This window comes from Thermobia domestica, chromosome 9 (assembly GCF_964235325.1).
Source record: "Thermobia domestica chromosome 9, izTheDome1.hap1.1, whole genome shotgun sequence".
Classification (NCBI taxonomy): domain Eukaryota; kingdom Metazoa; phylum Arthropoda; class Insecta; order Zygentoma; family Lepismatidae; genus Thermobia; species Thermobia domestica.
The window spans coordinates 73,482,417-73,498,285 of NC_137462.1; the positions used below are offsets into that span (position 1 = coordinate 73,482,417).

A 15,869-nucleotide genomic window follows, 5' to 3' on the forward strand; every position below is an offset into this window, starting at 1 on the left:
AGTGTTGCCACAGTCTTAGCTCTGGAGTGGGCTGAAAAATAGTACCAAATTGAAACAAAAAGGGCTGAATTCATTATTTTTATTGCAGTATATATTATAATTTCAAATTATAATACATGGCTGTATAACATGAAACTAAAAGAGATAAAGTTTTAGAACACCCCCCTCCCCTGCAAGAGTTAAAATCAAGAAATTAATTTTTAGAAACATCCAAATAAGAGGACCCCGAACAACCGTGGAAGGAGATGAAACATTTCTCGCATGTAGGGAGTATAACAGAGCCCGCAAATTAAAAAGGAAACCAGTAACCATTTTCTTCATGTATTGTAAGGAAACCAAACGCGCCGCTATTTCAAAGTGGCCAATAAACCAAAACAATATTATGATCATATATGAAAAAAATGTTTAAAACGAGGAACAAGTCAAACATCTCCGAGCTCGTGTGTTAAAATATAAATTATTGCACCTTATTCTTGCTTATTTCACGACCGAAGGAGGATAATAGTACTGACACTTTTGAAAATGTGACAAGTATTTGCACTTTGAAAATGTGACAAGTAAAAGTGCTGAATTGGGTAGAATTGTACCAACTTTTTCACAAAAAGGGCTGAAAATGCCAGTGTGGTACCAACGGGCCGATGAATGACAAAAAGGGCTGAATTTGGTACAATTGTACCAAGTGTGGCAACACTGATCTGGAGCCAAAATTGTGTGAAAATGTTGTATTATCATCACGTTGACGTATCTGTACAAAATTTTAGCCCTCTAGTTTGTATAGAAATGGGTGAATTTTAAGTTGTGCACGATTGACTCAAACAGAAAATTAACCTAATAAAAAACATTGTAATAAAAATGTTTACTATACTATTTTACTCGAATTCAGTGTGAATCTGAAAACTTCAAAAAGGGTATCTGATTCTCCATATTCCCTTCAATAGAGCCTTTCTAGTCGCGACTCTCGGTTTGATCTAATTGTTCCGAATTGAATTGGACTGCAGAGTGATTGTACTGTCCGAGAAAAACATATGAGAATAATAAATAAAATGCCGAAGTGGCAAATCTTATTTAAAAATCCCTTTAACTGTTTTCGCATTGCAAGTAGAACATTTATTCTTTATTTTTTGGGGGAATGTAATTCTCAGAGCACACCTGCCTATTATGTTGACACCTGTGTCATCAGGCGACGAGGCATTGGTGAAACAGATCGATGCGTATGATAGGGAACAGCTGATCGAGACGATGGTCTCGCGTTACGTTTGCCAGGCTTTGTTCTTTTCAATAAACAGGTATTTATGACTAATCGTTCAATTAAAGTTGAGAGATTATTTGGTATAAACGTTCAGAAATGAGTATTCCAGTATACACAAAAAACTTTAGAGTAAATTGAAGAGCATTTTTCAGCCGAATGCGAAAATTGTGGAATCTCTGAAATGTAAAATAAACATATTATTTGCAGATGGAGTTTTTCTCTTTAAAATAATGAATATAAAAGTTGCAAGTCTTTCGTAATTGTGAAACATTAAAAGAAGAGGAGTTGAAGGTTATAGAGGAAAACAATAGTAACTAACATTAAAAAAAAAGAATGAATACAGAATAACAATCATATCACATGAGTGTTATCATTGTTTTTCTTTTCCTGTATTGAAAAACGAAATGAAATCTTTAAGTTTTACGTCCCACGCTTATGCCGGCTAGGCTAAAGAAGACGGTGATGAGAAATGAATGAAAATGGTTGAATGAAGAAAGTGGAAGGAAACCGGAGAACCCAGAGAAAACCCACGCACACGTTGTTTGTCCACCACAAAGTTCACTTGGCGCGAGCTGGGATCGAACCAAAAACCCCTTGCACCAGAGATTTCTGTATTCAATTCATTCTTTTCGAAAATGAGGGATAAATTGATTTCCCTCATGTCCTTCATTTGTGAATAATCCTGATAGGCATTACTTTAAAGATAAAACTTATACTATTAATAAATATTTACATACAGTACATAGAGAGTGCACCCATGTAGCTAAGTAGTTACAGCACGTGTGGTGCGCACATGTTGTCTCAGGTTGATTCCCGGTAGTGGCAGAATTTTTATTTCATTCTACCCTTGCCCATATGATTCAGTTTGTTCATTCTCTGTAAAATAAGAACTTCGGGTTACTAATGACCTCAGTAGTTCTTCCGTATATTAGTGGCAAGGAAGAATATGGCCTTACATCCAATAAATCCGTAAATATGTATATTAGGCCTGTCCCGGATAAGAAATATACTCATATATACACTGTAGTCTTGGGTTCTGCCTACTATTCTTCACTTCTGATATTTTGCCACAAGTTCTGTATAACGTCCTCACTTTGAATGTTGTTGCTTACGATACATCTAAGACGCTCACAGTCTTGGATATACTTGACCAACTAACTGCGCTTCTACAATTTGCCCACTTTGGAAATTGAAGAGGTATCCTACTTTTCATTATCAACTTCTGACCTATTGCACACATAAATTCGTACTACACGGCCTTACGTACTGTAGAATTTATAGTAACCTTGAAATAATCAGTTTTCAGTTCTAGAGAACGATTTAATTAGGTATCAACTTTGGGAAAAACACATTTAGTGACGCTTTGGGAGTGAATATACACCAAGTCCCCCATTCAAGGATTCTGTTAAAATCTAATGCTCAACTGAGGAGAAAAAAAAAAACACACACACACACACACACGAGCAGAGACGCCCGCAGATTTTTTCCAAGGGGAGAGCAAAAGTCTAATACACCAGTACAGTTGCGAATACACAGACACACTTGGATGTACGCGTGCATATAAGTTATCATATAAACCAATTATTTACGCGCATCCTTATTAATTATTAATAAATAAACTTTAGTAATATATAGTATTATGCAGTAGTAAAAGTGAGAGAGAACGTGGAATGAAGTCGTTACCCCACTTCCAAAAATATCTATGGCGTTCCTTCACTTCCTAAAATAAATTACAATGGGCAAAAATAGGCACGCGAGACGACGTGACGTCATGCGCCTCCTTCCTATTGAGGTACCTACATAGAATACCCCTGGTACTATGGTATTCAATGTAAGAGCAAATTAGTATGTTTTGACATGAATTTCCAAGAACTAAACACACTTCGAAAATTCAGGGGACCAACTGCTCCCTTACCCCTTCTACGGGTGTCAATGCATATAAGGATGATTTTTTTTCAGGGACATCTGCTTTCCCTGAGACAAAGCTTCTTCTTCTTCCTCTAAAATAACCATCGCTTTTGGATTACTTCCAGAAATTGACAATAGGTATTTAGTCAGTATATTCAACTTATTTATGCATCTCAAATACCTTTATTAAGTTAATGTTCAAAATGCCTGGTTTACTGACGAAGACCATAAATTCAAATGAACCAGTATTATTATTACTTTAGGTACGTGATATCTTTTCAACACAGCAAATAGTAACCATTTAGTACGTTACGAACAGTAACTTTCTGTTTAACAGTAGATTGTGTTAAAGAGATATTTTCTCTTCTAAAAGGTGGTATCACTTGACAAAAGTAGTCGTCATCTCCTCCCCTCACACCCGCAGAGTCTCTATTTAAGCAGTTCTTCAAATTATCTTTCTCCCGCATTTAACTTGAAAGCTCCAACATCCTGATGCAGGTAATTAGCTGGAAATTCTTTCTCCAAAGGCCCCGGCTGTCCTATCTTGTAATATAAACTGAATTACATATACAATTACCTTTTATGGTTGCGTCAGAGATATTCTGTCACAAACATTAAAGTTTTAAATGTGTTATTATTATTATTATTATTATTATTATTATTATTATTATTATTATTATTATTATTATTATTATTATTATTATTATCATTATTATTATTATTACTACTATTAATTCAGTAAATCTTGTAATCACATCTTGTGCTACACTAGTCCTACTTTGCAGGTTTAAGGCTCCCAGCTAATTACGTAAGAGTAAAGTAGATTAAATTTTCATTCGGATACCACGTTGAGACACAATTAACTGAGCACCTGATTTGTACTTTCACTTGTTAAATTATGTGATTTTATCCTGTTTTATTAAGAGATGTTAGGTTACCACTTTTCATCTGGAGAAATCCCAAGCAAATCGAGATTTGAAGTCAAGTGAAAAGATAGACATGCAAAACTAGTCATAATGCATCCCTTTTACACACCCACATACAATTCCTCATGCATGCCTCAATGTTAAAAACATGTTTTCATTTGGGGTCAACCTATGCTAAGTGATCGAGAAGAAAGAAAACTGGCCGCTCGACCTTTTTTTTTTTTTAATCTAATTTGTTCAGAAATGTTGAATCGGTATAAGAGTACTTCAAAACCACAATTACATATTCAATGGCGACGCAACGGCTGCCATCATTTTGCGTTTTCTCGATTTCAGGCGTTTACGGTGTTTTGAATATCTCAGCATGTATTTGTTCTAACAAATTGAAAATTGCTGGGCGTATCCAACTTGTACAGAGTTAAAACTTTGATCTCTTAACATTGTTGCATAAAACCAATTGAAACGGGTGAAATCAGCCGTACAGTAGCAACATTTTTGGACATTGAAGACATGTTTGGGAAGAAGAAACAACTGACGTAGAGGTCTGAATTTGTGTGTGCATATACACTCTAAAAAATGGTATAGCTGAATTGACAATAAAAGCATTGTTGATGAGTATTGCTAATTGGTAAATTAATATTGACTATAGTATAGTTGATGTATAAATACTGATTTGTTATTTATACAACACCTATTTTTTTAGTATGGCTGTGGTAAGAAAAAAATATTGCTAATATTAGTATGGTTAATAATATCATGCATATTGTTTATATAACCAGATTATTTAGTATTGCTAAAATAGCGATAGCATTATGGTTAGAATGGCTATTACAATATAAAACTCTTGTTATGGCAACTATGCGAAATCCCGCCTTTTACGAGTTGTCATGTAGCCGCAGATATGTATTTCTAAATTTTTATTTGAATTGTATTGCGCACAAGCAACAAAAGTCCCTTGTACGAAATAGTGTATTATTAAGCATTTATGACACTTCCAAAATATTATTTTGGTAATAGTATACATGAGAACCCCCTTGTTTTCCGTGCGCGAGGATACTTCATATTATATATTTATACGTTACCAAATTAAATCATTGCGCTGTCTTCATTATATGTGCTTAACATTCTATTTTTACTTTCTAGAATATATTTTGTGGATTTCGATTCGAAAAATGTTAAATATTTTTAAATGTATATCGTGATGCAGACCAAAATCCTTATTGCATATAATGTAATGCGCTATAGCATATAAAGTACAAGGGCAAATAGGTACGTTCTTTTTTATTTTTGTATCAGTCGATAAGTAAATAAAAGTCGCTTTGTTACCCCCTTGGTAAGTTCGTAGATACTCAATGAATAATCCCTAAAAGTATGAGCGTCCAGCTCCTTCGGGAACAGACGCGGCTTTACGTATACTATATCCATATGGTATTTTTATTATCACCAAATCAAAATACTTCAAAATAGAGACACGATGTGTTCACGCAATTGAGGGTAAGTTTAGAGTTTCTAGCCCGTTTTTACTTGGAATTACGATATTAGAACCTGTTTCAGTCACTGTTCTAGTCTAACCAGGTAACCTGAACTAACCTAACCTAACAATTTTTAATGTTTTAACTGCATTTTCGTAGGTTGGAAACTGGAGGGGCAAATCTAAACTTAAGCCCGAAAATGTACAGATGAAATTATATAAGGTATAATAATGATTTAAGACTTCTTGTAAGATGTTTGTGTGAAAAGTTGAGAGAAAGGTTATTATTAATGTGAGCGTTCGTACTATTTGGAAGAGGCTTAAGCTTTTGCAGAACGATTCGATGCTTGAGGATCATAGTGATCCTATGTTGATATTTCTACGTTGAATTTTACTTAATTGGGCATTTATTCCGAAGTTGGAGTCCGATACTTTTCTACCAAAATTGCGTAAAAGCTATTAAAATGTATAATTTTTCAATTTCGCGAGTTGGGAGAAAGTGTAGGTTAGGTTAGGTTACGTTAGGATCTATAATAAAAGTACCCTTCGACGGGAGCTTCACGAAATTCAACACTGTCAGTTCACATCCCGTACAGCGATTCGGTATATTACCCGCAATATTGATATTATGAATGCTCGTTACTTTCCCACAATGCAACTATTCGGTTACCTTGCGCGAGGTAGTTCTCTTCGCTCGCTTAGTAGTCCCATGTTTATAACCAATTATATATAACAAATATAGAGAGTGTTGTTGTATTATCTTTATATATTATCAAGCACACAAACGATCAAATTATACGTATCTTCCGTGCAAGTTTCAAAATTTTGCTGAAAACGGACGTCCAACTTTGGAATTTAAGCCCTTAATTGTTATACTTTGTGCCCTTATTACTTTCTACAAACAGTACAGATGGGATCAAGAATTTTAATAATAATTCACCCTTAATTTTTACTAATTAATGCTGAACAAGCGACAGCGAGCGAAAGTATGGTAGGATAGGCTAGTTTAGGTATGTGTAGCAAAAAGAAAACACGATAGGTTACGATTTAATGCTTTTTAAGTGTGCTTCTGTCGCTTTCAAATTATTACAGAAGGCCTTTCTCTTTGTGTTACACTAAGTGACACCACCTTTGCACTTTTAATTTAATTCATGATGGTGATGTCAAACTTCAAAGCACATAAATAAGAGGTTTTGCAGAAACCATTTTCTTTTTAAATCCGATATTTTGTTTGAACCAGTTCATTTTTTTTTTAATATATTTAGGTTAAATTAAAGTGGAGTAAACAAAGTCCCTATTTAAAACTAAGTAAAGATGGGGCGCTGATTGGATTGAGTGCTCGGTTTTGACCTCAAGAAGTGATCTAACCCGATCAGACTCGGTCAGAGGTCAACTAATTCCTCAAATGATGTACCAGTAGTTCACAAATTATTACCAGTCAGCCCATTCAGTAGTACTGAAGCTTGACCTAAGTTTAACCATTCAGTACCTTCGTACAAGGGACCATTATCTAATGAAACTAATATATAAGCTTAGTTGATCTCACAGTTTACTGAAATTAGTCAAGTATTCATACTGATTTTGTATGTGATTGTTCCCACGAAATGGAGCTTATTTAGCTTTGGGGTTAACTGGTGTATCACCGGAACAGTTTTAGAAAATTTGCCGGGTCAGTTGAATTTTTTTTTTTTTTTTTTTTTTTTTTTTATGAGCAAGAATGAGTGAAAGTCATGTAAGGGGAATAGTAAAAATGAAGAAATTGGTTATTTTTGATGTTGTAAGCGACACTGTATGTGGAGGCGGATGGACCATTTCGCGGAGAGATATAGTTGTTATGATGTAGTGGCGCGAAGAGGAGTATGAAAATAGCTCGTGTATGTCAAGGCTGTCACATGTCGTGTGTTACGTACATAGAACTGTTCAAAAATAACGAGCGACAGTTGTTGAAATTTTGTGAAAGACCAGTATACTGAAAAGGTTGACGGTGTGTGGAAAATGTGGAAATGAATTGAAAATACAGAAAGGAAAGGGAGCGTATTATTTTACAGCGTCAGGGAAGAAGGAAAACCATTTAGAGGGCTATTTAGCTGAGTACTTGTTTAAGGAAAGAAGACCCCAAGAAACTGTTGTTCACGATTTTGAAGGTAAGCGACTTCTGTTTTTGCAAGTAAAGCATTATTAGTATGGCAAGTGCTATTGAAATGTATATGATTGCGGAAACCAGATGTTTCGAGTACCCTCGCTTACGCGTGTGCACATCGTCGCTGACGCGCCTGCTCCCTCCGGGCACACTACCGCGCTGGTCCGCTATCTCCGCCCTACCTTGGCTCGGTTAGATAGCATTCGTGCACTTAGTGGCCACCTAGCACAAGTTGGTTTGTGTTTTTTGCACTGTAGTTTTTTATGCCCTTATCCTAATGTGAGGTAATCTAATGTAAGTTAATGTAGTCCAACAAAATATAACCGTATACAGTACATTTTGGTACTTTTTTTCGATTTTAATACTGGTCCGGCGATGCGGCAGTAATGCCTTAGCTTTGTAATAAGCGAGAAGAAAATATAAACGTCATAGAAATTACAAGGTTCTAGAACACATGTCCCACTTCCCATTTAGCTGTAATAAAAACAGAAAACAACGTATCCTGCGGTCTTCTAACCCGCTTTCACTTGCTGACGCTCGCTAGCAATATTCTGTGAAATAAAATTTAAATTTTGGTACAGAAAGGAACCAACCTTGCTAATCTATATGGGGAACCTGTATTCTAGAACTTCTTCTTAGCAATTATCTGGTTCACATGTTGCATTAGAGCGTACGTTAAGTTAGGATAAACGCCGGAAGTTTCAAACTTTTCATCGTGCCATTAACTGACAAAATAATGGAACTGGCGGTTGACGTGGAAAGTTGAAACTTGGCATACATATAGCCTTCAGAGAAAAATATACAGGATTTTTTTTCTTTTTAGTAGGTAAAAAGGAAGAATGAGTAAACATCCCATCTTATTTCGGTGTACTTTAAAAAAAAAGTCTTAGGAAATTGTATTTGAGTAAAAACTTTACATTCGGTATTCATGTAGGGTTTTCATAAAATTAACTAAGTAAATCACCAAAACTATACATTTCCTAGTTCAGTGAGGTTGTTTGGGAAAGTGAAAAATTTTCCTTTGTTATTTATATGGAGATACCTTCTACAGCCCAAAATTATTAAAAATTATTAAGTTAAATGATGTAGCCGGAAGGTTAGAGTGATGCAGTTTCGCATGTTTGTAGCCTTCTGGAAGTAACTCACAAAAAATATCAAAAGTAAATATTTTTAGTTTTTAGGGTAATTCTAAAATAAAAAGAAAGATTTCCGGTGCTATTTAAATGTATGTTTGTTTTGGGCATAAAATCTCATGTTTTAGGTAATTGAAATTGGAACAAAAGTTTGAAATTTGGTATGCTTGCAAGCTTTTGATAGCGATATGCAAGTTATTAACCAAACATAATATCTAGTTATAGAGGGATTTTTTAATTTTTTTATTTTTATTTATTTATATATTATTTATTTTAGAAAACTGAAAACTCACAGTTATTTAATATCATATCTTCTACATCTCAAAATGCTTAGACTTTTCCTGAACATCTGCGGATGACATTTGGCATACTTGTGGGTTTATAAGGTGCGAAACCTCCAGCTAGCCGAAGGCTAGTCTTCAGTAATACGCACAGCTGCTGCACATGTTGGAATTGGTAGTCATCGATTGCGAGGAAAACAGAGCTAGTTGACATTTGCCTTCGAGTTTGACCGGGTTACTGTTTTTTTCTAAAGCGTTCACCTCCGGTGCTTGGGGTCCCTGGTTCGATCCCAGCTCGCGCCGTGTGGACTTTGTGGTGGACAAACACCGTGCTCGTGGGTTTTCTCGGGGTTCTCCCGTTTCCTCCTACTCTTCATTCCACCATTTCACTCATCTCTCATCATCACCGTCTCCTTTAGCCTAACCGGCATAACCGTGGGACGTAAAACTTAGAGATTTCATTTTTGTTTTTTCTAAAGGGGTTGAAATCGAGCTCAATAGCACCAGTACCCTCAAATTACTTTATTCTTTTTTTAAAAAAAATAGTAGGGGTCATCGTTATTCCACTTTAAACTTTATTTGTTGAGATTACATATTAATGAAAATGTCTGGTCCATATATACTTATTCAACAGTGAGGTTATGAAGGACGGGAAATACAGTTTAAGGTTGGACCTGAATCACTACTCGGTTTACATCCAAGAGAAATTGTTCTTCACCTGGACTTGAACTCGGGATCCCTTGATTAGGAAGGGGATGAGTTTATAGACTAAACCTTAGGACACGTGATAGAAATATGTTTAACCGATTTGCATACTTGTGCATATTTTCCGTCACTTCAGGACAACTGCATAAGTGAAATCACTTTACAGACTTATAATTGAAATAAGGGGACACGGTGGCTCAGTGGTAGGGCGTTCACCTCTGGTGCGTGGGGTCCCTCGTTCGATCCCAGCTCGCGCCAGTGGGCCGTCTGTCGGACAACACCGTATGCGTAGGTTTTTCGGGGTTCTCCCATTTCCTCCTACTTTCTCCATTCCACCATTTCAGTCATTACTCATCATCACCGTCTCTCTTAGCTTCGGTGTATAAACGTGGCACGTTAAACTAAATATTTCATTTCATAATTGATATAAATGGACAATTTCAAAAGATTATACAGGTTACAGAAGATTACTTTAATTCAAGTAGTTCACTGCATCCGAAGTACAGCGTCCTAATTTAAATTGCTTAGAAGTGAATAAAGATACTAATAATTTGTGTTCACTCTGGCTGTGAACCATTTATTTTATATTTTTGGCTTAAACCAATTGGATTTTTTAAAAATTTAAACCATCTTGGTTTACACCAACCAACTCTGATAGATAATAATCAAAAATACACACAGCTAGTTTTGTGACTGCTTCCTTGAGTTAGTTACGTTTTAATTATATTCGTTTCGTGCCTATTCATTATTGAGGGACTTACATGTCCAGATAGTTTTGTGACCTCTGGCGTAGGGTAGTTACGGTTAGGTTATGCTCGTATTGGGCTGTTGCGTTTTGGTCTACCAGATAGAGATTTCACTTCCGAACCATAGTGCAGTCCAACTCTAAATGCAGTAAGATGTATTATTTCTACACTGCTTCTTACCGGGACACTAGCTCTTGTATACGGATCTTGAACAATCTTCCTGTACTTTACTGGAGTTCCATTTTCCTTTCATATACCTCCAAACTTCCTGACTTGGTACTCTGTCTTACGTCTTTGCCCATTCAGTAAATACTGCATCCTTATTGCTTTCCCTGACGCTTTTCCATTGTTTGCTTTAATAAGATTGCATCTACGGGCGTCGTTAGCGTGACGGGGACATGCCCCCCCGTAATTCTCTGTGTCGTGTATAAAGTTACCAGCTGGCCAGTATTTTATTTATTTATTTTTTTATTATTATTTGCACTGCATGAGTTACGGTATATCATTAATTTATTTCGATAAAATTAAACCAAATCATAATATGTAATTAGAAAATAACTTGCACATGTGAGATATATCATGTGTCCCCCCCCTAATATTTAAGAGCTAATGACGCCACTGATTGTATCAGTTGTACTCATCTGTAGCATGGATTCAACTGTTGTTTTTCTTTCTAAATCTTCATCGTCCAAGTGTTTATTGTATGTGGCATCAGCTTGATTCCTCGGTAATTTTCACAATTTTGTACATCTTCCTTCTCTTTGTATATAGATACAGTACTACTCTCTCTCTCTCTCTCTCTCTCTCTCTCTCTCTCTCCACTGACTTGGCATTTTTCTCTTGTCTGTAAACTGTTTTCATTAGATCCCATAGTATGCGGTAGGACAACTTCTGGTCCTAAGTACCCATGTTTTAGCTTGTAGTTGCTTTCCCTGTCTTCATTTTCTTTAAAGCATATTCTACCTCTTCTCAGCTTATTTCTGAGATCACAATAACTGTAACTCCCAAGATTTGGTGTTCCATTACAAAAGACCTGTCTTTGGTTTTCTTAATTTAGCAGCTGTTTCTTTGTTGATTCTTCTCCATCAACGTACAGGGCATAACTGCGGTACATGAAGCTAGATGTTTATACTTCATTCCTGTTTACTCAATTAAAGATATTTTTGCAATAGTAATTATGCTTTCCTCATTAGCATTGACAGATCCTTCATTCCATTCACATATTGAAGTCATCAAAAGTAAGATTTTCCGAAAGACCAAACAAATGAAGAAATAATATCAAGAGAAAAGGCACAGAACAGTACCTCCTTAGTTCTACTTTGCCTCTTCAGGACAGACCTTCAGTTATTTGTATCCCAACTTCCAAGTAGGATAAATACTTTTTGTACATGCAATCACTAAGCTGTATTTCCGAATAGTTTTTTTTTTTTTTTTTTTTTTTTTAAGAGCCATTTGGCTTAAAGAAGCTGACCCACAACTGAAAGATAGGAATATGGGAAAGATGTCGCTCAGGACCTATATTTTAAGATGCTAACCGGTTTGAATGACATTGAAGAAAATAGCTAAGACGTGACAAAAAGTTGAACATATTTGTATAATCTGCCTAATTTTATCATGTCGTTTTATAAAATTAAATTGAAAGAATGCAGAGTTGCAGGATTCAATTTTTTCTTATTTCAGGGAAGTTTTATTCATATTTCTTTATTTCCTTAGAGCTTCTTCACATCCAGTTTGTTTTGCCTAGCGCTTGTGGTGTGAGGAGTGACGGATTCGATTCCCGAAAGGAGCTCAAAATTTATGTTCACCCAGCATCGTGTACCTTAGATTCCGACATAATCTTTATATTGTTCGTTAAATAGGAGCTTTGTGCAATCTGTGTATTTCATTGAACAAACATTTGTTATTATTTCAGAGGAAGAAATCGATTATGAGGCATTCGAAAATTTAACTGTGGATGCAATAAAGGAATAAGGTATAGTTTCTGAACACCCATTGAAAATTAGACTTAATTGTATTAATATTTATTTTATCATTGTCTTCAGAACAAGGAGAAATTTACAATTTAACTTACAAGTGAACGTTTTCCATAACTTATCAGAATACATTTTTCAATGCTCATTTTATTGAAGTACTAAAGGAATCCAGAAAAAAAAAAAAAGAAATTCCAATATGTCTAATTTACAGCATATATATACAGTGAAACTTGTATAAGACGGAACGTCAAGGAACAAAATAATTTTCCGTTGTATGCAAATACGAAAAGTTAAGTTCTGTAACAATAACTGCTGGTAAAAATAATCTCGTAGTACTATACCTAGGTTAAAATGGTTGAGGTGAAAGATTAATTAACACAAAAATGTATTTACAACATAAACTCAATTTACAAAGTGAACTTATTTGAATAAGACAGACGCTTAAAGTAGAAACTACAAGTATGTATTATTTTATTATGTATTTCCTCTCACATTCCTCTTTACATTTTCACCGCCTTTTAAGGATTGTTTTCATTTTCTGGGTTTCAGTGTTGGAAATTTGCGTTTGCAACATTTGAAATGAACTTTATATTTTACAAACATTGTCTCTTTTTCTCTCTTCAATAATCGTATTGTGTCCTCCAAAGTAACAATAACATTTGTTTTTGCCGTATTTGTGCACAACACTGGGCACACAAACACGCCACACTGAAACCACATTTTCTGCAGCAGAAACAATGGAAATTTTCAACAACTGGTCTAAATTTCTACCATTTTTTTTTCAAAAATGACCGAATTCTTGGAAATGCATGTGTAATGACGGAGTAGCAAGCAGTAAGTCTTTAATTTATAAAGAAAGTTTTGACAGTAGAAAAGTGCTTATGTGTGTATCAACAAAAACAGGAAACAGGTAACTTAAATAACAGAAACATTATCTCCATTCTTGTTCACGGCCGAAAGATCTTAACTATTGAAAACAGAAGTTCAGTAGTAACGCCAACGCAGAGACAGACAGACTACAGTGCCCCTTCGTTTCGAGCTGGCAATCAGTTAAGAGAAAAATCTTTACCATATGGCAAATCAGAGTTACCGGGACTAAAAACTATTCATCTTCGGCAAATTTCCGGTTTATATAAGTTTCGTTTTAAACAGGTTTCCATGTATTTTGTTTCTCTGTGGAAATAATATAGTTTAATTGTAATTTTGTGTTGTGCAATAGGATATCAGGACTGTATATTATAACAGTAATTTGTTTTTCAAATAGCATACTTACTACGTCCCCTATAAAGCTGCTCAAGGGAAGAAGGTTTTGGCAAGAAGGAAACTTTGGGACAAATATTGCAACACAAGAAGGTATTTGCGGCAAAGTGGTGTTTTGCCTTTGAGAAACCCGTGTGCAGCTACAACTTCTACCGAAGTCGATTTAGATGGTGCGTTCATAGTTCTTTTTCATTTATTTACCTTCATGTTCATAAATTCTGTATTATAATTTTATCAGTAAATCACGATGCATAGTGTTTTATGCTATCTTATATTCAGACAAGGGTACAAAACTTCCTAAAAGAGATGCGTGCCGATTTTTTTACATGATTGCACATATTCACGTATTATGGTCAATCAACAGATTCACAGTTCAAGGGCACTACCTTCATTATAAATCAACAAATTTCCGTGAATTTGTGAAATCAGTATATCTGCTGTTCATCTGTGTGTAAAACTCTATCACTGCTTTCATATATTAACGGGACGTTTTGTAAATACATGTTCCGAACACCTCATATGACAATTGTGTTCAGAAGTATAATACTGTCTGTTTCACATGTTTATTGAAATATTATTTCTTGTACTTCTGTCCTAGAAATTAATACATATGTATTTACGTATACTGAGTATGTACGTTTCTTTCACACTGAATTATGTAGATGGTGTCCTTTATTTTCAGAGTCCACTGATAAATTTGCCGAGGAAGCTCTCACGTGGTTGAGAAATAATATAGAGCCATGGGAGAAAGTGTGTGATCTGTGGAAACAAACGACATTAAATCGGAGAGCAAATTACATTCAGTCAAAGAAGGATATCAGCTCCTACTTCAAGGAATTTCCTGCTTTAAAACAGCCTCTTGGATACACACTTGTAAGTGTAGTGACATTGCTAAGAAGTTTACATCTTTCTATTATTATTTTATGAATGTAACCGAAGAAAGAAAATACCTTTATATTATTTTATAGAAGTGTAATTCCGTATCACAGAACGAACTGTACTTAAAGGAAAATGAAAAAAAAAAAACGTGTAACAAAATTTAATGAGTTAAAAAAAAAATCATGAACATAGGGGTCTTATGTTGATGCTATATATAAATTGCGAACACGGCAGTTTTTCTTTGCAAAAAAAGCACCTAGCATGAGGCGAGAGAGTTTATAAATGTTTTTCGGTGTATGAAGTTGTACCCTGTCTTGCACTATGTTTCGGAATTTTTCGGTTCTAATTTTTTCCTGTGAGTAAGCTGATGGACGAGATGGTGCATCTTGTAGCAGGTAGAACGTTTAGTAATTCTGAGAAAATCAACCGGATTTTCAGTACACCAAATCCTGTATAGATTCAGAAATAATGAAAAATCAGAGTGAAAAAGTGCGAGTGGGCCGAAAATAGATCTTTTGTCTTCGACGTACAATGCCAATAAGTTAACCTCTACGCTACCCAGCCCGCTCCCCGATCAGCCCCACATCCTCACTCTTGTTGATAATGTTCCTATGAAAACATTTAATAGTTTATTTTAATTTGCAAATATACCAGCATCAGCGGCAGAAGGTTCAGAATTATGTAAGCTTACGTTAAAGACACGTTTTTGTGTAATTAAAAACCAACCAATGTATAAAACAATTACCAGAAATTAGATAAAATACACGTGCAGTGCATGCGCGCAAAGATTTAAGAAAGAAAAAAAAGCTTGTAAGAGCTTTCACCTTTTATGGCTTTGTTATTCAGGAAGAGAAAGACGAAAGTGGAAGAAGAAAGATACAGAGTAAGACGAGTTACGCCATATTTCTGGGGGGCGCGGTGGCTCAGTGGTAGAGCGTTCACCTCCGGTGCTTGGGGTCCCGGGTTCAAACCCTGCTCCCGCCGTGTGGACTTTGTGGTGGACAAACACCGTGCTCGTGGGTTTTCTCGGGTTCTCCCACTTTCTTCATTCCACCATTTCATTCATCTCTCATCATCACCGTCTCCTTTAGCCTAACCGGCATAACCGTGAGACGTAAAACTCAGAGATTTCATTTCATTTTGCCATATTTCTGCTAGGTGCTATGGTGGTCATGTGATCACGTGACTGCTGTCAAGT

The 15,869-nt window shown here is 35.5% G+C and overlaps 2 protein-coding genes across 2 annotated transcripts in view; both read left to right on the top strand.

The window, feature by feature from the left end:
• Positions 1 to 15,869, top strand: part of LOC145694746 (uncharacterized) — a 432,718-nt gene that overhangs the window by 164,299 nt on the left and 252,550 nt on the right. The window lies entirely within an intron of this gene.
• Positions 1 to 15,869, top strand: part of LOC145660871 (uncharacterized) — a 51,906-nt gene that overhangs the window by 30,215 nt on the left and 5,822 nt on the right. Inside the window, exons 2-3 of the mRNA XM_081726301.1 lie at positions 7,515 to 7,698; positions 14,475 to 14,665. Of these exons, the coding sequence (XP_081582427.1) occupies positions 7,515 to 7,698; positions 14,475 to 14,665 (375 nt within the window). The remainder of the gene's footprint in view (positions 1 to 7,514; positions 7,699 to 14,474; positions 14,666 to 15,869) is intronic.